The sequence below is a fragment of the Giraffa tippelskirchi genome, chromosome 5, assembly GCF_054371585.1.
Source record: "Giraffa tippelskirchi isolate mGirTip1 chromosome 5, T2T-mGirTip1v1.2.pri, whole genome shotgun sequence".
NCBI classification, from domain to species: domain Eukaryota; kingdom Metazoa; phylum Chordata; class Mammalia; order Artiodactyla; family Giraffidae; genus Giraffa; species Giraffa tippelskirchi.
Window position 1 is genome coordinate 126,396,509 of NC_137279.1, and position 25,166 is coordinate 126,421,674.

General features: G+C 41.3%; 1 protein-coding gene across 2 annotated transcripts in view; it reads left to right on the forward strand.

Moving 5' to 3' along the window:
* The window catches only part of ALG14 (ALG14 UDP-N-acetylglucosaminyltransferase subunit), a 154,775-nt gene that overhangs the window by 25,887 nt on the left and 103,722 nt on the right, over window positions 1-25,166 (forward strand). For both annotated transcript variants that reach the window (XM_081486227.1, XM_081486226.1), the window contains exon 3: window positions 11,350-11,481. In XM_081486227.1, the coding sequence (XP_081342353.1) occupies window positions 11,350-11,481 (132 nt within the window). The remainder of the gene's footprint in view (window positions 1-11,349; window positions 11,482-25,166) is intronic.

The following is a 25,166-nucleotide window of genomic DNA, read 5'->3' on the forward strand; positions in this document are numbered from 1 at the left end:
TTAAGCTCCAGGAAATAATTCTGGAGCCGGTAGTCACAATCCTGCCAGGGACAACATAGTTCTAAGCCCTGCAAGTAGTGAGGCTGATCGGTGGTGGTTTCAATCACCGATTGACCAAACAGCTGAGCACTAGAGGGAGGCGAAAGTGGAAGAGTGGGTGCCAAGGGTGTTCACTTGTCCTTCAAGGACGTGAGAGGCACCTGAGTCATGGTAGAAAGTGACGATCCATGAAGTGACCTATGACGAAGGAGCCCTGAGTTCCAAACTGGGTCCTGCTGATGACCAACCATCTCTATCACCTTGGGCAACTTAGTCTCTCTGGACCTCAGCCTCTCACTGTGAATGAAGCTAGGAGGTCTGGCTGAGACCAGGGATCCTCAACAAGCATCTATGATCCCACCATTGGCTGTCAAGTCTGACTTGTCTGAGACAAATGAGGCCTCTGCTCCAGGCCAGGTTACCCTGAAACTGTCAGTGCCTGCCTAGAATCTAGATTTCCCAACACTGCCTTTTCCTAGATTCCCAGTTGTCTTACTCTGTCTGCCACCCTGCCAAGTCAATCCATTGCCCATGTTCCCATACAAATCCTTGTCTGCCCCATTTCAACCTGAAAATTACCTGTATATATTCTCTAACAGGTGGCGCTAGTGGTAAAGAACCCACCTTCCAATGCAGGAGACATAAGAGATGTGAGTTCGATCCCAGGGTTGGGAAGATCCCCTGGAGGAGGGCGTGGCTGCCCACTCCAGTATTCTTGTCTGGAGAATCCCATGGACAGAGAAGCCTGGCGGGCTACAGTCTGTAGGGTCGCAAAGAGTCGGACACAACTGAAGCATCTTAGCACACACATTCTCTAACACTGATATGTTTTGTACCTAGAGTGTTTTTCTGACTCAAAATTATGCTCAAAACCAAACCATAATGATATGCTCTCAGTCTGTTTCTCCTTTTACCATCACTCCCCTAGAAACCTGAGAGTCACCCCAAGCTTCCTATCCTCCTTAAATCCCTGATCCCTGCCTCTTGCCCTCTCCAGTCCTTCACCTTAGTGTTATGAGTATCCATTAGGCCTTCAACATCATTCTCCTGGTGTATTTCAGTTTCTCCCAAGTGCTTTCCCTTCTCTGGTTGAGACCCCTCAGCAGGGCCCCTCTATCCACTCTCTTCATACTCTCCTTTTTAACATCTTCAGTATCTCCTCTTTGCCTTTAGATTTGAGCACATACTCTTTAGCATGGCTTTGGGGGCCCTACTTCTCAAGCTCCATTTGCTGCTGCTCTCTGCTCTTTACATGCCAAAATCTAGTTCCCCAGGTATACCATGCCACTCCATGTCTCCCTGCTGTGAACATGCCAGAAGAACCTCTTTCCCCCTCTGCTAGACCTGGTAAATCTCATATTCTTCCAAGTTAGATAAAACAGCTCTTCCATAAAGCTTGACTGGGTTTATCAAAGTATTAATCCATCACTTCTTACTTGGTGCTGACATTATGTTTAATAATTATGTCTCTTATTGTATCAGTCTCTCCGGTTGCAATTATTAGTTGTCCTGTGTCACTCTACCAGACAGCAGTGCTGCTAAGTCGCTTCAGTCGTGTCCGACTCTGTGCGACCCCATAGACAGCAGCCCACCAGGCTACCCCGTCCCTGGGATTCTCCAGGCAAGAACACTGGAGTGGGTTGCCATTGCCTTCTCCAGTGCATGAAAGTGAAAAGTGAAAGTGAAGTCGCTCAGTCGTGTCTGACTCTTAGCGACCCCATGGACAGCAGCCTACCAGGCTCCTCCATCCATGGGATTTTCCAGGCAAGAGTACTGGAGTGGGGTGCCATTGCCTTCTCAGTGAGTTCCTTATAAATATTTTACTTACCCTTGTGCTTCCAGCCCGGTTGTGTCACCTGGTAGGTGCTCTTGGGAGTTTATCTGAGCTTACAATGAAGAGTCCAGCTCTGATAGCCAGTGTTGTAAATGGCTGCTTCTTCTATGATTTCAATATATTTTCCTTTTTAAGCAGAGGAAAACAGTCTTTAAATTCATACCATTTAAAGCTAAAAGGAAGGGTGTTTCAACTGCAAGTGCCCTAAAACCAAACTAAAAACTGGCTCGAACAATAAAGAGAATGTGTTGACTTACCACATGGGAAAAATGCAGTCTTCTTTCTGGCAAGACTTGGTCCAGCTGCCCAGGGAGGTCACCAAGGATAACCAAGGATAACGGTGTGTCTGATCCATCCTCCACAGAGTCATTGCCGTTGGGCCCCCCAGTGCTGCCTCCAGCAGCCCCCGACTCTCCCCCCAGGAAACAAAGAGCATTAGTACCTCCCAGCTTCATGTCTTTGCCCTGACTGTCTAAGGAAGAAGAAGGTCTCTTATAGCATGCAGGAGAGGGAGAGATAAAGTGTCTTTTCCCCAAAAATCCAAGCTAACATCTCCTGCCTAATGATCTCCAGCTGGGTCATGTTCCCATCTTTCAGCTAATCGTCACAGCCAGAGGTGAGCGTTGTTCCCTGGTGATGAAGCCATTCCATATCTACTCTTGGAGCTACAGGTTGGGAGTTAAGGAGACAGGCTAAAATCCCACCAAAATCATCTGACTGCGAATGTGAGCAAGGGTGAATTACCCAAAGGAAAAATCGAATTGTTGCTAGCAAAAGAAAAAGTCAATAAAAGGCTGGAAAAGGACAACTAATGTTCATTATGAAGGACTTTAGAGATCTTTTGGGCCAAACTCCCATAATTGTTTCAAGAACAAACTTCTTTTTTACTTCCCTGAAGCCTGAGACCTCCATGTAAGAAAAGAGCTTCTCAAGGTAAAGTGAGGAGTGACTGCAAGTCGTGAGGCAGGGCTGGAGCAGCAGCCTTGTCTTCTTTGACAAGTCAAGCTTGAGAACCAGTTGTGGGATCGTGATGGCTGGTTAAGGATCCTTGATCTCAGCCAGGCCTCCTTGCTTTCCAGTGAGAGACCTGAGGTCCAGAGAGGCTAAGTCACCCGGCTTTCAGAGCTGATTATCTGAGCGGACCCCGGCTTGGAACCCGGCTAAGTCACTTCACGGTGCATCGTCATCATCTACTGTGAAGTGAGCAGCTACCAAGTTCTGGAAGGACATGAATATAAAACCTTTTTTTTTTGATAAATTATGGTCATCTTGATATCAGAATAATTGGGTGAATCATCCAATATACTTTTACTGTATATTATACTTTTCATTATTAAAAAGAGCAGTTATGAAAGAAAGCTGAAACCATTTTTGGTTGAATAGAATTTTACCAGTTTCATTTTGTCTTGTTTCCAAGATTCTGCACTAGCGTGGCATTCACTAAATAATAAATGTATTGTACATTTCAGTGTGTGGTAACAGCAAAGAATGACTTCATAGACCACTTGACCTGCTCTGTTGTGGTTTATGATGCCATCTGGATTCCTTGGTGGAATTATTTCCATCTAAATCACTATAAACTCCTATTTAGCTTGTCAAAAATCTAAAGCCAGATATGTTTGTGGTTTTTAGCAGTGATGTAATTCTGAAAGACACTTTGCAAGTTACAAGTTGTCATATACCCTTAGCGTTTCACTTAGTGTGCCGCATAATTCCGGACAAACTAGAAGCTTGAAAAAAAAATCTATTACTCTATTTTTTTTTTCCAACTCTTAAACCTTCCACCTTTGCTGTCTATCTTGCTACTGTGAATTTGGTTATACATCAATCAAGTATGTGTGGGGAACACTGGGAGGCTCTGTGGGCTACACCGTAATGTAAGCATGGTCCCTGCTACTTCTTAATGAGGAAGGTTATAGAAATAGATGGAAAGGATGTCTCTAACCATATGGTGAAGAGAGAATAAGAGAGAGGCTCTCTTTGTCTTTTATATCACTGCCAATTGCATGAAAGAGACTGGATCACGTTGCAAGATACACACATACTGCAGGGTGTCCGTGTTGACCTGCACGGAAAGAAAAGACTCAACTACAACATACTTTCTAGGAGTGTGTGACCTAGTTGGCTGCCAGGTAGGAGCAACAGCAAAACAGCAGAACCTGCCAACAGGGACTTGGGGCCTAAGATTCAACAGAAAAGTCTGAAGATTTCTAAGGCCTTGTGTTTTTGTTCTGAATTTTCCCCAGAAAGGCTTGAGGGCAGAGGAGGGAGTCTTTGGTAACGGTGGTAGGTGGGGGAGGGGTGCCAAACCTACAGTGCAGAGCAGAGCGCAAAGCACAGAGAGAAGAGAGAAGGCCGGGAGAGCAGTTCCCATAGAGATGCAACACACTGTGGGGGTGCAAGGCTGGGGACACATGGGGCAGGTGGGTTGCCGAACAGAGAAAGAAGAGGAAATGGGTCAGGGTGGGTAGCTGGCTGTCTTAGAAACGACAGGAGGCCGGGAAGCACAGCTCCAAGGGCAGCTGGTTCAACTAGCTGTGTGTTGGGGAGTCAAGCTTCTCAGCAGGAAGGCTTAGGGACTCAAGGCTGGGGTTCCAGTCCTGGCTCTACCACTTGCTCTCTCTGTCCCCCTGGGAAAGTTCAGACTCCTCATCTGTGAAATGAGGAGATGGGATTAATTGGTGCTTTATGTTCCTGAGATGTTATGAGATAAAGAATCATCATCCTCCCCAGCGGAGACCACAAGTTGGGACTTCTAGAAATGGTAATGACTAGAAGTCATTTATCTACTCAGTGGTGAAGAGACCATGTGACTCATGAAACACCACGCTGTGTGCCAGCATCACGAAATCCTTTCCTTTCATTGGAGCTCTCGCTCTGGAGAGAGAGGCAGGGAGCAGTCAAACCATCACGAACAAGTTAATTTGCGTTACCAAGAACGCTATGAAGATGGTAAAAGAAGACAGTGTGGTGGGGGGAGGGTGCAACCATGTATTACAGGGGAGGGGCTGATGGAGGAGAATTGAATCCTCTTTGAGGAGAGAACATTCAAGAGACCTGACTTGCAAAAAGGAGCTTCCTACGAGACAGTCCTGGGGCAAGGCAGACTGCTCAGAAGAAGCAGAAAAGGCCCTCAGGAAAGAATGAGTCCGACACATTCAAGCAGCAGAAAGGAGACCAGTCTGGTTAGGGTGAGCAAGGGGCGGTTAGGGAGGTAAGCCAGCACCAGACTACATGGGACCTTGGAGGCAGTGGTAAGAAACTTGGGTCTCATCCCAAGTGCAGTGGGAAGCCTTTGGAGGGTTTTAAGCAGGAGAATGAAAGGAAAGGTCTGCTGTACATTATGAAAAGATCGCTCTGGAGATTCTGTGAAGGGTAAAATGAAGGGGAGCAAGAGGAGAAGCAGAGATGAATTAAGAGGGAATTGTAATAGTGAGAAGTGGTGATGGCTTGGACCGTGAAAGTGGCAAGGATGTAGGGAAGAAATGGGTAGATAGGAATGTGTAGAGATTTGGGAAGAAGGAAACAGGGGGACAGTCCCCCCCACCAGCCCTCACTTCTGCTAGTGCCAACATAGATCTTCATGTCTATTCAGGAAATCTGTTTATGATAGAGTCTTCTGTTCATTTGTCAATTTCTGGTTTGGGAGTGCAGGAGTATCCTGTTTTGGTAGCAAATCTAATAGTTCAGTTTCAAGTTGTTATAGAAAAGCCTAATGAATAGAGGAACACCAAAACAAGTATGTATTTCTTGCCCCAGTAGAATGGATTGAGGGCCAGTTTAGCAGCCCACAGTGTTTCTCGAAGGAAGAACTTCCCCTGGGTCTCTGTAAGAATCCAGGAAAAAGCTGACCCTGCTTGGGTCATGTGGCCACTCCCAAACCAAATGTTAGGTCTGGGGATGTGGCTCAGTGGGTAAAATGATGGGTGAAGCATCCTTTGTGTCCTGCATCCCATTAATAAGACATAAAAAAGGGTCAGGGACAGTTTCTTCAAGGCAAAGGTACAGACTAACAAAAACAGTATGTCTATAAAGATGCCTTCACTTGAATTGCTCCAGATGCCACAACTCCTCAGAATGCCTGGTCATAGCCAAGCCTAAATTGTAGCTCTCTGAAATTATTCCATTCCTTTGTCTTCAAAGGAACTTTTGTGAAGACCAAAATATAAGCATTCTGTCAATCAGGTTTCCTCATTTATTTCTTTATGTATTTGATTATCTTCTGAAACTATATAAAGTAATAAAAACTCTCTTAAGATTTTGTCCTGGCCTGGTTCTCAGTATTTCTTCTAGGTGACACGAGACATCAGACACCCCAGCACCAACTTCTGTGTATCAGGCATGGGTAACTTGAGGGCTCTGTCCATATCAAGATGGCCTCAGGCTTCCATCCACTTGACTGTATGCCTGCACATAGGTTAATACAGACCCAGTGGGCAAAGAATTTTTCAAACACTTTTAAATACACAGTGGGAGGCTCTCCTTTAACCTCACTCCCTTTCTCTTTGTGCTCATACCTCAGGCATCAGATCCCTCCTCTCTCATGGACCTGTTTTCTGGGGAGAGGATCCACAAGGGCTAAGAAGTTCCTTGAGGCCCTTGTGAATGGTTGGTTTCACAGAGAGAAGTCTAGGCTGTGTACCCAGGTCTCACTAATTTGTCATTGGTTCCTTCTCATCTCCCTTAGGGTTTCCCTCTTGACTCTGGCTGTTTGTGAACTCTCAATCCTGAGCTGTGCTTGGGCATTTTCCCTCTAGCCCCAGGAATTCCCATTTATTAAGTAGCTTGTACAAATAAGGCCCATGGAAGCGCTCTGAAATTACCTCCTTTGTGTCATTTCTTCATTCCTAGTCTAACTACATCTCAGCTAAGTGACAGGAAGCTTGAATTATTTTCTATTAATATGCAATAATGTATGAATCATTTATTCAGTAAATATGCATTGCTCAAATACTCATAAGCACTGAGATTGCAGTGATTCAGGTTCCTTGCCTCTTCAGGTAAATTATATTCTAGTGGAGCAAACAGACAGACGTGTGGAGGAAACATATAATATGCCAGGAGAGTAAGTAGGCTAACTTTAAAACAAAAGGCAAGCCTGATGTTTGGAGGAGAAAGGAGTGTGTGTACAGGCGAGAGGAGCAGGATTATGTACAAAGATTAGTCGGGTGAGGTGCCTCTGAGAACTGATCTGGTGGAGTTGGGTGGGAAGAGACTTGGATTTGGAGAGAAATCTCTATTTTGGTAGGATTGCCAGTTACCTGAAAATTTAGATGGTACTTGGAGGTACCGGCCTCTCTGGTGTGAAGTCATGAGCCAGAGAGTGGCACCATGTGTAACCACCACCACTCAACCTGGCCCCATCCCTGCTAGTAACTGTCATGGTTCTGATCCCTTGCCTAGCTCAATCCTTACCACCCCCCTTTCTCCACGCTGGTCACCACCTCTCTGTTTTCCTGTTTATCGCACTGGTAGAACTTCCAGGTTGGCTTTCTTCACAGCTACCACTTAAGCTCTCGTCCTTGATGATAATGTAGATGCTTACATCACATTGCCTTGGACGATTCTGAATGAATTTTCTTTCCTATCTCTAGGATGAACCTACCTACTCTTTGCCCACCCTATGGGTAACAATATACTCTATCACTGAAATTGAGACACTTCTGAGAGCAGAAGGAAGTTTTATTAATAATTATGCTGGGACTACAGGTATAAAATGGGACCGTCCTGTGCAAACTGGATGATTGGTCACTGTATGCATGTGGTGGTGGGCCCAGTTATCTCTAGCTCATGAGTGGAACCAAGACCCCCCTCCCCAGCCTGACATCTGATCTGAAGAATGAGGTTGGGCTCCTTTTATGGCTCATCCAGAAGTCAAATATAGGTCACCCCTCTTTAGTCACTACCTTGTTTTTTCACACCCAGGCCTGTCTTTCTAGTTTCCATCGAGGAGGCCCCAGAACACGCCTCCACTAGTTTCCCTTCTGCTGGGAATGGACTGGAGACTTCCAGAACCTGTTTTCTCAGCTTCTTCAGGCTGCCACCTGGGATGAGATGTAGGTTCTTCTCCCTTGTCCAGGTCTAAGAGAGCTGTCTCCAGACCCTTGCATAGGCCCTGGAAGGCCTGTGTTTTTGCCTCTCTGGGGTTCAGAAGGAGTCAGAGGAGTGGACTTTCAAGCCAGAGTCAAACCAATCTCCCTTCCAACTCCTCAGGACACTAAAAATACCCCCCAAAATATTGTTCATTGCTTCTTTACATAGCTATAAGCAAAGAAGATGCAGTGTATGCATGTGTGTATATATATTAATAATAGAGTGAAATAATGCTATTTGCAGCAACATGGATGGACCTAGAGACTGTCATACTAAGTGAAGTAAGAAAGAGAAACACAAATACCATAAATACTACATATTTGGAATCTAAAATATGATACAATAGAGCTTATCTACAAAACATTCACAGATAATATAAAACAAACTTGTGGCTGCCAAGGCGGGGATGGCAGAGGGATGAAGTGAGAGTTTAGGACTAGCAAATGCAAACTGTTGCATATAGAATGGATAAACAGTAAGATCCTACTATATAGCACAGGGAACTACACATTCAGTATCCTGTGATAAACCATAATGGAAAAGAATATGAAAAATAATATATATATATATGTATAACAGTCTTTGCTATACAGCAGAAATTAATACAACATTGTAAATCATCTAAACTTCAATAAAATAATTTTTTTTTAAGTTATATTGCTCACAGCTTTAAAAGATTCAAGGGACATAGTAAAGACCCATGCTTTTTGCATAAAATATTGTAGATATTAAAGTCAGGCCTCAAATTTTGGAAGTAACACCCAAGAAAAACCCTTTATAATAAGACTCAACTGAGTTATTTTTACTGTAATAATAATGACATCTTACTGGGTTCAGATGTGTTGTCTATTACAGGTCCACAGTCCCTATTCTGAAATCTTAGAAAGCTTGGAAAACCAAGGAAGAAAAAAAGTTCCAAGTTTGTCACAAGTTTATTTGAAGAAAAAAAGTTCCAAGTTTGTCACAAGTTTATTTGATAGTAAAACATGGGTTGAATTGGTGTGAAAGTTTGTTGTCTCATCTCACTTAGTGTGAGTTTTCCTATTTTGCTGTAGAAATATTTGGAGAAGCTTGGAGAAGTTTTGGTTACTTCTCCAAACTTTAAAGGTGGGTGTTATGTCATATATGGTATATCTACTATAATACCTGTTCACAACACTTCTGACCCAAAAGGTTTCTGATGGGGGATTTTGTCTCTGTAGTGCTGAAATCTAGACCCCATGTGCCCACAGTGCAGAAAGCCAAATTCTGACAGCCAGTTTGCAGCAAAGTAAGGGTTTACTGCCAGGCACCAAGTAAGGGAGTGGGAGACAAGCCTCAGATCCAGTCCCACTTTTTCTTCAAGTTAGGTTTTTTTTGTTTTTTTTTAAGGGCAAGAACAAAGACTAATATTAATTGTCTTGTGACATTTCTTAATCATAGTTTTGGGAGTCAGGATGTTCTGTTTTATGAGTCTCAGACCAGGTGGTCCATCGCTCGGAGGTCTGTTAGCTCATCTTGCCCTGGAGAAACGACCTGGGTTTGTATGTTAACGATGAAAACACATACTAGTGATTTTAGTACATTAACAATGATTATTGGCAATATGTATTTTAGTCATCGGACACTGATAGGATTAGTGTTCAGTTAGCATAGGATTGAGGTCAGAGGGGACAATAAAGGGAATAAAGATTTGGATAGAGAAATTAGTCATAAACTCAGTAAGGGAACTCAGTTTTAGGGGAATTCATTTTCAGCTAACAGGACTATTTTACCCATTACATGTTTTCAATGAATAATCTCTACAAATTAGGCAAACACAATCTCCAACAAGATTCCTTACAAGTTTGCCCCCTTTTGAATTCTGCTCCTTGTATGATCTATAGTTTCAGAATTATTTGTATTATTTTCTCATTGAACGTTTAGTACCTTAATCCTTTGGAAGAAAACAAACACACTGATATAGTAAATGATTAATAAGTAAATAATAATAGTGAATAACATATTGAGCCCAGAGCTTTTGTTCTTCATTGGTGTAGCATGGGAGGAAGAGGGAATATCCTTTAACATCATATGTAAAAGAGAGTGGTCACATGTGTACCCCATATTCACTTTATGCTGAATTCTAGGAACTACATAGATGCCCTCTCCTAGAGGATAGCATAAACCTTCACATATGATTTCATGCTTTATGACTCTCAGACAGGGTGGTCCGTGGCTCAGGGGCCAATTTCTTCATGCAAATGCTAATATTTGTATGTCTTCATGCAAATACTAATATTTGTATGTCTTCATGCAAATACTAATATATGTACCAGTGTGTATACCAACACACGCAACTGTGTGATTTGTTAATACATACTGGATCATATTAAACATACTGTCCTGCAACGTGCATATTCACTTTGACAACTTATCTGGGCACATCTTCTATATCTGTTCATATAAATCTATATCATTTGTTTCTGTATCTCCATATATTTCATTGCATGGACTTTTCCTATCCCTATTGGAGGATATTTGGGCTGTTTCCAATTTCCATAAATACAGTGATAAAGTGGGTAGCATATGGATAAATCTGTGGGATGTATTTCTGGAAGCAGAAATGCTGGATCAAAAATAGACACACTTAAAATTCTGATAGATATTCCCAAATAGCCTTCCCCAAAAGTTATATCAATGTGTTTGCCAAGGGAATGTAAATGTCTATTTCCGTATATCCTCAGTAACATTAAATATCCACAATCTCTGCCAACTTGGTAAGTGAAAAATAACTCATTGCTTCCTTTTGTGTTTAGTTGTTAACCATCTTTTCAAATGTTTGACTATGTTTCCTGTTTAGAATTATCTGTTCATCTCCTTTGCCCATCTTGATACTAGGTTACTTGTCTTATATATTGATTTGTAACGACTTTGCACATCAGTATGTTAAAGTCTTTACATAAAATATATTTTATAGAAAATTTCCCTTAACTATTGTCAGTAGGCTTCCTTGGTGGCTCAGACCATAAAGAATCCACCTGCAATGCAGGAAACCCAGGTTCAATCCCTGGGTTGGAAAGATCCCCTGGAGAAGGGACTGGCTACCCACTCCAGTATTCTTGCCTGAAGAATTCCATGGACAGAGGAGCCTGACAGGCTGCAGTCCATGGGATAGCAAAGAGTCGGACATGATTGAGCAACTAACAGTTATTGTCAATATTGACTTTAACATTTTGAATCATATTTAGGAACTTTTTGTGATAACCCAATGATGTGTGTTGTATAAAGCACGAAAAAGACTTAGTTTAAAAGTAATTCCAAAGAAAGTTAAAAGTAATCAAGAGAGCATTTCCTGTTTGTACAAATGTTTAACTTCTGTATCAGCGGCCCAGTTGATTTGGATTTTCGCTATTTCCTTCCAGTTTCCTGAATACTATGTTCACCGCATTCCCAGGAGCCGGGAGGTCCAGCAATCCTGGGTGTCTTCAGTGCTCACCACCCTGTACTCCATGTGGCTCTCCTTCCCCCTGATTTACCAAGTGAAGCCGGATTTGGTACGTATCTGGTACCAAATACCAGATTTGGTATTTGGAGGGGAGCGAGGGTCACTCTCCTGTGGATGCTTTGTTAGTAATAGGACAAGTTGTTTTCTTAAACAGCTACCGTTTATCATTGCGCTAGATACTGTACCAGGCCTTTTACTAACGTGCGCTAAGATTTATCATTTCAATGCACTTTGCTGAAAGAGGTGAGGAATTCGTCTTCCCTGTCTGGCTATAACTTGAACTCTGAATTTGCCCCCTCTCTGTCTCGTGGCAGTAAGAACTAACAGAGCACTATCTTGAACCAATTTGTGCTCCTGTCCACCTATGGTTCCTGAGCCAACATCATATGCTTACTTGTCAGCTGGAAAAGAGCCAGCTTTTTATTCCTTTTCAGTACCCTTCTTGTTTTGTCAAAATTCTGTTACTGATACTCTGTAATGGCCTATTTAGAAAAGAATCTAAAAAAGTGTGGATATATGTATCTTATTTACTTTGCTGAACACTTGCAGCAGACACAGCATTGTAAATCAATTATACCCCAGTAAACATTTTAAAACTTAGCAATCTAGTAGGCAAAAAACCTCATATGCAATGGGCAGAATGTCATACACTCCCAAGTTTTTATAGGAAAGTAATACAGAAGATAGAAATGTGAAAACTTAATTAGTGTGCTGTCTTAAACCTTACCTTCCTTATCTATAATGGTCTTAAATTCTCTGTGGATGAAGTTCTGTTACTAAATTCTAAATGCACTTCAGTGTAAGGCAGATCAGCAGATATGTTATCACAATAGTGTAGACAGCTCTTAAATAATACTCTCATTCCTGTTTAAGGCAGAATCCATTAATCTGTGTAGCCTTAAAGAAACTCTTGATTAGCTTACCTTATACATGATTTCTGGCACAGTGGATATTATTTTCATGAATAGTTGGACAAAAATGCACTTAGCTCTGATGATTTTGAAAGATCTCTATCAGTTTGGTCTTTGCCTTTCACCAACTGAATTGCCATTCAAGTGCCTCCTTTAAATTAGAATTTTAAAACCGGAATTTTCTATATGAATAATTTAGATTGTTTTTAAAAGCTATAATTTATAAGCAGTGAAATGCACAGATCTTAAGTATATAATTTGACTATATCTCTTATCAAGATATAGAACATTTCTGTATCACTGGGGCCATTTCACCCCACTGGCCCCTCCCCAAGCAACCAATTTCTGGTGATTTCTATCACCGTAGATTAATTTTGCTTATATTTATTTTAAAATTTTTGACAAAGTAAATTTATCTCACAGTCTCCAACCCCATTTTTAGTATGTAAAATTCAGATGTTTTATGAAAGACCACTAGTGCTCTTAAGGGGCTTCCCTGGTGACTCAGTGGTAAAGAACCCACCTGCCAACATAGGAGACGCAAGTTTGATCCTTGGGTCAGGAAGATCCCCTGGAGGAGGAAATGGGAACCCACTCCAGTATTTTTGCCTGGAGAATTCCATGGACAGAGGAGCCTGGCGGGCTGTAGTACATGGGGTCACAAAAGAGTTGTACATGACTGAGCAACTGAACACACACCTGTGTATTTAATTATTCCTGAAACTCAAGAGATAAAATGGAAGGAAGAAAAATGGTCTTCACATTTTAAGCTAGAAGTTTTGAGTTTACATTTACTAAGTCACTGGGGGCATGGCCACTGTCACAGGCAGCAGCCAGGTTGAGTGTGATGACTTGAGGATGCCAAGGTGTAAAAGTGAGAAGGAGGCAATGACATGATGGCTGATGTCTGCTGTGGACAGGGAGGACTCTGGTGTCTGCCTGGCCTAAGTGTTCGATACCCTTGTAGTGGAAAGAGTAGCCGATGGGGCATTAGGACACTTGGTCCCAGACTCATTTTGGCTTTTATTTGACTTTAGATCCCTTCTGGGCATCATTCTCTACCTTGAAACAAAAGGATTGAACTAGATATCCTCTCAGTTTCCTTCAAACTTAGTCTAAAATTTTATGAGTGCCATAAATTTGCCTGTAAAGAGTGGAAGGAAAAAAAAAAACTATTTCTAAAGGAATAAGAGGGGGAAAAGGAGAAAATGTGAAGTACTTATTTCCATTTTAAACTGGGTTTTCAAAATTATTTCAAACCTGAACATTGTCCAGTCTGCTGTTCTGATATGGTTGGTGTCACAAAATGAACTCCCACTTAGTCAAAGTCCCTTTTACACACACACCAAGTTAAAGGCTAAAAGGCCTTTTTTCCTTCTTCAAAAGCAGAACTGCAACCTGCAGCTCTCTCCTGTGTTCATCCTTCACTTTTTCTTTTTTTAAAAAATTATAAATGGCACTAATTCTTTTGAATATTTTTGCCCTTTTAAACTGAAATATAATAAATTTATAGAACTGTACAAAAAAGATCTTCACGACCCAGATAATCATGATGGTGTGATCACTCACCTAGAGCCAGACATCCTGGAATGTGAAGTCAAGTGGGCCTTAGAAAGCATCACTATGAACAAAGCTAGTGGAGGTGATGGAATTCCAGTTGAGCTATTTCAAATCCTCAAAGGTGATGCTGTGAAAGTGCTGCACTCGATATGCCAGCAAATTTGGAAAACTCAGCAGTGGCCACAGGACTGGAAAAGGTCAGTTTTCATTCCAATCCCAAAGAAAGGCAATGCCAAAGAATGCTCAAACTACTACACAATTGCACTCATCTCACATGCTAGTAAAGTAATGCTCAAAATTCTTCAAGCCAGGCTTCAGCAATACGTGAACCGTGAACTTCCAGATGTTCAAGCTGGTTTTAGAAAAGGCAGAGGAACCGGAGATCAAATTGCCAATATCCGCTGGATCATTGAAAAAGCAACAGAGTTCCAGAAAAACATCTATTTCTGCTTTATTGACTATACCAAAGCCTTTGACTATGTGGATCACAATAAACTGGAAAATTCTGAAAGAGATGGGAATACCAGACCATCTGACCTGTCTCTTGAGAAACCTGTATGCAGGTCAGGAAGCAACAGTTAGAACTGGACATGGAACAACAGACTGGTTCCAAATAGGAAAAGGAGTATGTCAAGGCTGTATATTGTCACCCTGCTTATTTAACTTATATGCAGAGTACATCATGAGAAACGCTGGGCCGGAAGAAACACAAGCTGGAATCAAGGTTGCCGGGAGAAATATCAATAACCTCAGATATGCGGATGACACCACCCTTATGGCAGAAAGTGAAGAAGAACTAAAGAGCCTCTTGATGAAGGTGAAGGAGGAGAGTGAAAAAGTTGGCTTAAAGCTCAACGTTCAGAAAACTAAGATCATGGCATCTGGTCCCATCACTTCATGGGAAATAGATGGGGAAACAGTGGAAACAGTGTCAGACTTTGTTTTTTTGGGCTCCAGAATCACTGCTGATGGTGACTGCAGCCATGAAATTAAAAGACGCTTACTCCTTGGAAGGAAGGTTATGGCCAACCTAGATAGCATATTGAAAAGCAGAGACATTACTTTGCCAACAAAAGTCCGTCTAGTCAAGGCTATGGTTTTTCCAATGGTCATGTATGGATGTGAGAGTTGGACTAAAAAGAAAGCTGAGCGCTGAAGAATTGATGCTTTTGAGCTGTGGTGTTGGAGAAGACTCTTGAGAGTCCCTTGGACTGCAAGGAGATCCAATCAATCCATCCTAAAGGAGATCAATCCTGGGTGTTCACTGGAAGGTCTGATGTTGAAGCTGAAACTCCAATACTTTGGCCACCTCATGCGAAGAGTTGACTCATTGGAAAAGACCCTAATGCTGGGTAGGATATTGGGGGCGGGAGGAGAAGGGGACGACAGAGGATGAGATGGTTGGATGGCATCACTGACTCAATGGACATGGGTTTGGGTGGACTCCGGGAGTTGGTGATGGACAGGGAGGCCTGGCGTGCTGCAATTCATGGGGTCGCAAAGAGTCGGACATGACTGAGCAACTGAACTGAACTGATAGTGTTGTGTTAGTTTCAGGTGTACAGAAGAGTGATTCAGTTATATGTGTGTGTGTTTGTGTGTGTGTGTATGTATATATGTTCTTTTACAGATTCTTTTCCATTATAGGCTATTGCAAGATACTGACTATACTTTCCTGTGCTGTACAGTAGGACCTTGTTCTTTATCTCTTTTATATATAGTAGTTTGTATCTGTTAACCTCAAACTAATTTATCCCTCCACCCTCTTCCCCTTTGGTAACCAAAAGATTGTTTTCTATGTCTGAGTCTGTTTCTGTTTTGTAAATAAGTTCATTTGTATCATTTTTTTTTTTGGATTCCACAATTAAGTGATATCATATGGTATTGTCTTTCTCTGACTTATTTCACTTAGTATGATAATCTCTAGTTCCATCCATGATGCTGCAAATGGCATTGTTTCATTCTCTTTTATGCTGAGCAATATTTCATTGTATATGTATGCTACATTCTTATTCATTCATCTGTTGAACACACTTACATTGCTTCCATGTCTTGGGTATTATACATAGTGCTGCTATGAACATGTATGTTTTCAAATTAACATTTTTATCTTTTCTGGATCTGTGCTCAGGAATGGGATTGCTAGATCATATGGCAACTCTGTTTTTAATTTTTTAAGGAATATCCATACTGTTTTCCTCAGTGACTGCATCAATTTACATTCCCACCAACCGTGCAGGAGGGTTTCCTCTTCTCCATGCCCTCAGTGCTTATTATTCGTAGACTTTTTGGTGATGGCCATTCTGACTCGTGTGAGTTTTGGTTTTCATTTCCCTAACAGTTAATGATGATGAGCATCTTTTCATGTATCTGTTGGCCATCTCTATGTCTTCCTTGGAGAACTGTCTCCAGATCTTCTGCCCATTTTTCAATTGGGTTGTTTGGTTTTTCGTTATTGAGTTGTATGAGCTGTTTGTATATTTTTGAAATTAATCCCTTGTTTGCTTCATTTTCAAATATTTTCTCCCCGTCTGTAGATTGTCTTTTTGTTCTGTCGAGGTTTTCCTTTGCTGTGCGAAAGCTTATAAGTTTGATTAGGTCCTATTTGTTTATTTTTGCTTTTATTTCTATTGTCTTGGGAATATAGCCTGAAAATTTATGTCAGAGAATGTTTTGCCTATGTTATTTTGTAGTTTTATGGTATCATGTCTTACATTTAAGTCTTTAAGCCATTTTTAGTTTCTTTTTGTGTATAGTATAAGGATGTATTCTAACTTCATTGATTTTCATGAATACCTCTTGCTGAAGAAACTGCCTTTTCTCCATTTTATATTCTTGTCTCCATTGTCAAAAATTAATTGACCACAAGTGCCTGGGTTTATTTCTGGGCACTCTGTTTTGTTCCATTGATCCATATGTCTGTTTTTGTGCATTCTTATGACTTTGATCAAAGTTTCTTTTTTACTTCTGTTAAAAAAAAAAAGAAAAAGAAAACCCCACTTTTAGAAACAATAGTAATATCCGACCTTAAATTACCTGAGTTGTCTGAACAGTAAGGTGATTTTCTGCTTCACCTCAGTTGTATGCACCTGAGCCAGTAAGTTGACCCTCCATTCAACTGTCTCTATTCCTCACTTTGTCATCTGTAAAACAGAAATAAAGTCACTTTCCTTGTTTCAGAGCGAATGGTGAATAATAGAACATTTCAATGTTTTTTAAATGGAAATTCCATCTGGTATATAATAGCTAACATTTATTGACCACATTTATATGTACCAGGCTTGGTCCTTAGTACTTGCATTCATGCTGTATGAGGTGGGTAGTACTGTTATGCACATTTAACGGAGGAGGAAACTCAGGCTCTGTGAGACAGGAAGTTACTTGCCCAGAGTATGCAAAACCAGGAAATAACAGAGCTAGGTCTAGAATCCAGATCCTTCTGATGCCACAGCCCAAAGCCTTAACTACTGGACTGTATGCCCCATTCTGGCTCACCATTGAAGGTGTGTTCATTCATGTAGGCCAATTAGAAGTCAATTAATAAATTACTTTTAAAATAAATTATGTTAAATATCAGTCCTCTAATTGAGTATGTAAATTTAAATATAACCCAGCAGCTCAAGTTAAGTACTTGCTTTCCTAGTAGATTTAATAAAGACTGATCTAATTGAATAATAGTAATAATAGTATATATTTCAAAATTAAGTGTCATGTATATTTGTCAAAATAGAATATTTTTAGAATTCAAAATGGATAATTCAAATAAGTATTAATAAAGAAGTATTACAGGGGCTTCCCTGGTGGCTCAGTGGTAAAGAATCCACCTGGCAAAGCAGGAGACACGGGTTTGATCCCTGGTCTGGGAAGATCCCACGTGCTGCAGAGCAACTAATCCCTTGTGCCACAACTATTGAGCCTGTGCTCTAGAGCCTGGGAGCCGCAACCATAGAATGCATGTGCTGCAACTGTTGAAGCCCTTGAGCCCTAGAGACTGTGCTTTGCAACAAAACAAGCCACCGCACTGCAACCAGAGAGTAGCCCCTGCTTGCCACAACTAGAGAAAAGCCTGCACAGCAAAGAAGACCCAGCACAGCCAAAAATAAATAAATAAATAAATAAAATTATAAAAAAAAAAAAGAAGTATTACAGAATTTTACAAATGAGACTAATGTGGAAAATTGATTGAATTCATATTTATCAGCTTCCTGTTATAGAAAATCATATGTAAAACCATTGTAAGAATATGTAATATATCTTAATTTAACTTTTTGAATGAGATAGTAATCCAAAAACTCAGGTTGTTTTGAGGAAAAAGTGTAGAATTGTGCAAGCACAATGTATTAAAAGGCATGCTTTTAATGTGTAAAGACATGCTTGTTTTGGGGACTTCCCTGGAAGTCCAGTGGTTAAGACTCCAAGCCTCCAATGTAGGGAATTTGGGTGTGATCCCTGGTCAGCAAACTAAGCTCCCACATGCCACGCAGTGGAAAAAAAGTCATACTTGCTTCTTCTAAGCCAATTATCAGATGAAAAGCATCTTAGAGGAAAGGTTATAAACTCTGTTTTGGAGGCCTGAATCTAATCTTTACTAATTGGAATGGATGGTTTCTTCTTTTACAAGGTCATGAAATACTTTTTAGGTGGTTCTGATATTTCACGTATCATATTTTTCCAAGAATTATGGCTTTGCCAGGCATCCTGTGAATAAGAGTCGTAAGTTCCTAAGAGTATCCTTGAGTCTAAAAGACAATTGGACAGAAAATAGATCATTGGTTGCCAGCATCTGAGGTGGGGGAGGGACTGACTACAAAAAACCTCGAAGGAACATTTTTGGGTGAAAAGCTGTTCTATATCTTGATTGTGGTGGTGATGGTGATGGTGGTGGTTGTTAACTGCATGCATTTCATAACTAAGACTTGTGTGCTAAAAAGGATAAATTTCACTCTATAAATTATATCTTAATAAATATCAGTTTTTAAATCTGAATCATGGCTGAAAGCCTCAAATCTTTGCCTCCCAGTAGCTTCATATATAGCATGTAATTATCTTTGAGTAAAAATGATTTGGTGAATTGTTGCTTACTCCTCCCTGCACCTCACCATGCTAGTGTTTTTAAGACCCTCTCTAAGTGGGACACACTCCAGTATTCTTGCCTGGAGAATCCCAGGGACGGGGGAGCCCAGTGGGCTGCCGTCTATGGGATTGCACAGAGTTGGACACGACTGAAGCAACTTAGCAGCAGCAGCAGCATCTAAGTGGGACAAATACCAGAGTCGAGTCACAGCATTTGTCTAAAATTTCTAACACAAAATTGAACTCCTTTGCTGAATTACGAATCTGGGTCAGGGAACATCACTAGCAGCCAAAAATGACATAGTTCATCAAATGAACTAAGATTTCTAGTCATTTCAGTCACTTATTATTTTATGTTTCTCTCTGTAACCTTGGAAACAGTAAGTAGAGTTGGTCCAGTATGCGATACTGTATTGTACGTTTGAGTCTAGGTGAGTCTGTCATCATCAAAGAGTTAGTTGTTGAAAGTATATGTTAAATGCCTACTGCTTTTCTCCTTGTACTTCTTATCCACTTGTACATCCAATAGGCATCTGAAACTTTCTTGGCTTAAAATAGTAGGTATTTCCTATTCTTCCCAGGTGACACAGTGGTAAAGAATGCACCTGCCAGCGCAGGAGACACAAGAGACGTGGGTTTGATCTCTGGGTTGGGAAGGTCCCCAGGAGAAGGAAAGGACAGCCCACTCCAGTATTCTTCCCTGAGTGCTCACATGCGCATGCACATACACACGTGCATGCTAAGTCATTTTGGTCATGTCCTACTCTTTTCGACCCTATGGACTGTAGCCTGCCAGGCTCCTCTGTCCCTGGGGATTCTCAGAGTTCTGGAGTGGGTTACCATGGCCTCCTCCAGGGGAACTTCCTGACCCAGGGATCAAACACACACTCTTCCCCATCTTGGTAAACTTACTTAAGTCAAGTTCTCAGGAGACATCTTTGATTTATCACTGCCATACCCTACTCCTGTTCAACAGCAAGCCCTGCCTGCCAGCCACATCTTCACAATTTATCATGATTTCTGTTTCCGTCCATCTTCACTGTCCCCCTGCCATCAAGCACCACCCCATCCCAATTGCATAGTCTCTTGTCTGCCTGTGGACATTCGTAACCCCCTGCAATTTCACCACTCAGCAGCCAATGTGATTTATAATGTAAGTCAGAGTTTGTTACTCCTCACAGAATGCTGTTACGTCCAGCAGTCTTCTGTGTTCTTAGAATAACATCCAAATTTCTCACTGTAACCTGCATGCTCCAGCCTGACCAGCTTCTCTGCCCTCTTCTCCTCCTCCTCTCTTTGCCTAGTTTTCTATGTGCCAGCCAGACCTGCCTTTTTTTCTCCCCTCAACAAACCCATCTGATTCATGTCTCAGAGCCTTTGTACATGCTGTTCCCTGTGTGTGGGGCTCTTCACACCTGCTCTAAATGTGACTGGTGCCTTTTTGTTCTCTGAGCTCAAATGTTCCCTCCTCACAAAGGCCTCCCCTGACACAAGCCCTTCCTCCAGCCCATGTCCTCACCTCTCTGTGAGACTGCCCTGCTTTAGTTTCTTCATAATTAAAGAAAAAAAAAAAGCTATTTTATGTACATGTTTGTCATTCCGTAAGAAACTGCAACTGCCGTGTTCACTGTACTGATACAGCAGTGCCTGGCGCTTGGTAACCTCTCAGTACGTATTTTTGATGAATGGTCCAGTGACCGTGCTAAGTTACCATTGTCTTATGGTGGTGAGTTAACACTGCTATGGGAGTATCACAGAAGAACTCGGTGGTTCCCTCACTCACAAATGGTGGTCAGGGACCCTGCTCTGTGACAGGATTTATCCTGAGTGTGAGAAGTATGAAAGTAAGCACAGTAGACAGCAGTCTTGCCCACAGCTGGGCTATTAGAGTGCAATAGGTCCCCTGGGGAGCTGGATATGGCTTGAGAGTGGAGATGACATTTAAGCAAAGATGGATAAGAGTTAATCAGTCAGAGAATAGAAAAAGGTCATTTTAAGAAGAGTAAAAGATTAATATGTCAGTTGAGTGAGTCACATAATGTATATAAGATTGAACTCTTTAGACTGTACCTTTACTAATTAGCATTTCACATATAATATTTTTTTGTTATTAGAAATTAATGAGATCCTAAACTTAAGACCTGAATGCAGTAGCAAGGTAGTCATTTTTATAAGGTTAATTATTATGGGTACTGTTAAGATGACATATGGGAATTTTTTCTCTATAAACCCCATAGTTCAGTTCAGTTCAGTTCAGTCACTCAGTCGTGTCCAACTCTTTGTGACCCCATGAACCACAGCACACCAGGCCTCCCTGTCCGTCACCAACTCCTGGAGTCTACCCAAACCCATGTCCGTTGAGTCGCTGATGCCATCCAGCCATCTCATCCTCTGTCGTCCCCTTCTCCTCCTGCCCTCAATCTTTCCCAGCATCAGGGTCTTTTCCAATGAGTCAGTTCTTCGCATCAGGTGGCCAAAGTATTGGAGTTTCAGCTTCAACATCAGTCCTTCCAATGAACACCCAGGACTGATCTCCTTTAGGATGGACTGGTTGGATCTCCTTGCAGCCCAAGGGACTTTCAAGAGGCTTCTCCAACACCATAGTTCAAAAGCATCAATTCTTCGGCCTTCAGCTTTCTTTATAGTCCAACTCTCACATCCATACATGACCACTGGAAAAACCATAGCCTTGACTCGACGGACCTTTGTTGCCAAAGTAATGTCTCTGCTTTTTAACATGCTATCTAGGTTGGTCATAACTTTACTCCCAAGGAGTAAACATCTTTTAATTTCATTGCTGCAATTACCATCAGCAGTGATTTTGGAGCCCAGAAAAATAAAGTCAGCCACTGTTGCCACTGTTTCCCCATCTATCTGCCATGAAGTGATGGGACCAGATGCCATGATCTTAGTTTTCTGAATGTTGAGCTTTAAGCCAACTGAAATATCAGTTACCTCAGATATGCAGATGATACCACCTTATGGCAGAAAACAAAGAAGAACTAAAGAGCCTCTTGATGAAAATGAAGAGGAGAGTGAAAAAGTTGGCTTAAAGCTCAACATTCAGAAAACTAAGATCATGGCATCTGGTCCCATCACTTCATGGGAAAAAGATGGGGAAACAGTGTCAGACTTTATTTTTGGGGAATCCAAAATCACTGCTGATGGTGATTGCAGCCATGAAATTAAAAGACGCTTACTCCTTGGAAGGAAAGTTATGACCAACCTAGATAGCATATTTAAAAGCAGAGACATTACTTTGCCAACAAAGGTCTGTCTAGTCAAGGCTATGGTTTTTCCAGTGGTCATGTATGGATGTGAGAGTTGGACGGTGAAGAAAGCTGAGGGCCGAAGGATTGATGCTTTTAAATTGTGGTGTTGGAGAAGACTCTTGAGAGTCCCTTGGACTGCAAGAAGATCCAACCAGTCCATCCTAAAGGAGATCAATCCTGGGTGTTCATTAGAAGGACTGATGTTGAAGCTGAAACTGCAATACTTTGGCCACCTCATGCGAAGAGTTGACTCATTGGAAAAGACCCTAATGCTAGGAAGGATTGAAGGCAGGAGGAGAAGGGGACGACAGAGGATGAGATGGCTGGATGGCATCACCGACTCGATGGACATGGGTTTGGGTGGACTCCAGGAGTTGGTGATGGACAGGGAGGCCTGGCGTGCTGCAATTCATGGGGTCGCAAAGAGTCGGACACTGCTGAGCTACTAAACTGAACTCAACTGAACTTTCACTCTCCTCTTTTACTTTCATCAAGAGGCCCTTTAGTTCTTCTTCACTTTCTGCCATAAGGGTGGTGTCATCTGCATATCTGAGGTTATTGATATTTCTCCCAGCAATCTTGATCCAGCCCGGCATTTCTCATGATGTACTCTGCGTATAAGTTAAATAAGCAGGGTGACAATATACAGCCTTGACGTACTCCTTTTCCTATTTGGAACCAGTCTGTTGCTCCATGTCCAGTTCTAACTGTTGCTTCCTGACCTGCATACAGATTTCTCAAGAGGCAGGTCAGGTGGTCTGATATTCCCATCTCTTTCAGAATTTTCCAGCTTGTTGTGATCCACACAGTCAAAGGCTTTGGCATAGTCAGTGAAGCAGAAATAGATGTTTTTCTGGTACTCTCTTGCTTTTCCCATGATCCATCAGATGTTAGCAATTTGATATCTGGTTCCTCTGCCTTTTCTAAAACCAGCTTGAACACCTGGAAGTTCACGGTTCACATATTGCTTGGCTTGGAGAATTTTAAGCATTACTTTACTAGCATGTGAGATGAGTGCAATTGTGTGGTAGTTTGAGCATCTTTGGCATTGCCTTTCTTTGGGAATAAACCCCATAAACAGATTTTTTTTTCATTGAAGTGCAATAGTATTTAAAGGAAATGACCAGTTAAAATTTTATTGATTTATCATTTTGATTCATGTGAATGGAACACCTTAAAGTCGTATTTTAAAAAAATTTTTGAAAAGTAAAATTTTTTCAACTCTCCCTGTGTCAGTTACTACTCTATGTGCTTTACATACGTTAACTCATTTAATTCCCTTAGCAGTCCTGTGACATAGTGTTCTTTATCTCTGTTCTATGGATAAAAAGCTCAAAATCCAGAGAGGTCTGAGTAACCAAGGTTACAGACCTAGTCAGAGTAGCATAGTTCCAGTTCTCTTAGAAATGTATAGGTTCTGCCAGCATTAGATAATGTATTCAATAGAAGCTTAACTAGTATTTTTTAAAGTTTGTATTGCAGCAGCACTGAAAGCAGCACAACTAAATAAAATGTAGCCACTGTCCTCAAGAAGCTTATATTTAGTTAGCTTCAAGGAAAATGGAATAAAGAAATACCAGGTAGACATGAAATAGTAATTCTGTTGAGGAGGGGGAGCCATTTAAATCAGAACTAGTTCTTCCATCTCTTCAGCCTGCACCTTGTTTGGTAGCAGAGACTCCTTTAGAAACATTTGAGTAGATTTTTTAGCGTTTTTTGTTTTGAAATGATTACAGATTCCAAGAAGTTGCAGAATAATACATAGCGTTCCAGGAACTCTTCACCAGGCGTCCCCTAGTGGTAGTCTCATATAACTGTAGTGCAAAATTGATATAGTATAATACTGTTAGGGTCTTCCCTAGTGGCTCAGCGGTAAAGAACCCGCCTGCAATGCAGGAGACGTGGCAGGAGCCACGTGTTTGATTTCTTGGTTGGGAAGATCCCCTGGAAAAGGACATGTCAACCCACTCTAGTATTCTCGACTGGGAAATTCCATGGAGAGAGGAGCCTGACAGGCTACAACCCATGGGGATCACAGAAGAGTCAGACTCAACAGAGCCCAACGCACACTAGTACACACACTACAGTAATTTTCTAAAACGACACTTTGTGTGTGTGTGTCCCCATAATACTATTAACCAGACTAAAAACCTTATTCAGTTTTCACTGTTTTTCATATGTGTTCATGTGTGGTTGTGTGTATGTGTGTGTGTGTAGTTCTATGCTGTTTTAATCCATGTGTCAAAGTCAAGGTACATAACTGTTTCACATCAGTGCCAGAGAACTGTGCTAGCCCTGTTCTAGCTTTAGTCCATGTTCCATGGTAGCCGTTAATTCGTTTTCCATCACTATAGTTTGTCATTTCAAGAATATTCTATAAGTGGAATCATCCAGTATGAAACTTTTTGAAATTTACTTTTTACACTGAACTTAATGCCCTTGATAGCCATTCAGTTTTTTTATATGCATCAATAATTCCTTTTTATTGTTAAATAGGATTTCATCCTACAGATGTACTACAATTTGTTTAACCATTTATACTGAGGACCATTTGTATTATTTTCAGTTTTTTGCTACTATGAATAAAGCTACTGTGAATATTCATATATAGGTTTTTGTGTAGACACAAGTTTTCATTTCTCTGAATAAAGGCCCAAGAATAAGATTGCTGAGTCTGATAAAAAGTACAAATTTAGTTTTATAAGAAACTGCCAAGAATTCCCTGACAATTCAGTGGTTAGGATTCTGCACTTTCACTGCCGAGGGCAAGGGTTTTATCCACAGTCAGGGAACTAATATCCCACAAGCCTCACAGACCCCTCCAAAAAAACAATGCCAAACTATGTTCCATAGTGGTAATACCATTTTACATCTCACTAGCAATGTATGAGAGATCCAGTTTCTCTGTCTTCTCTCTA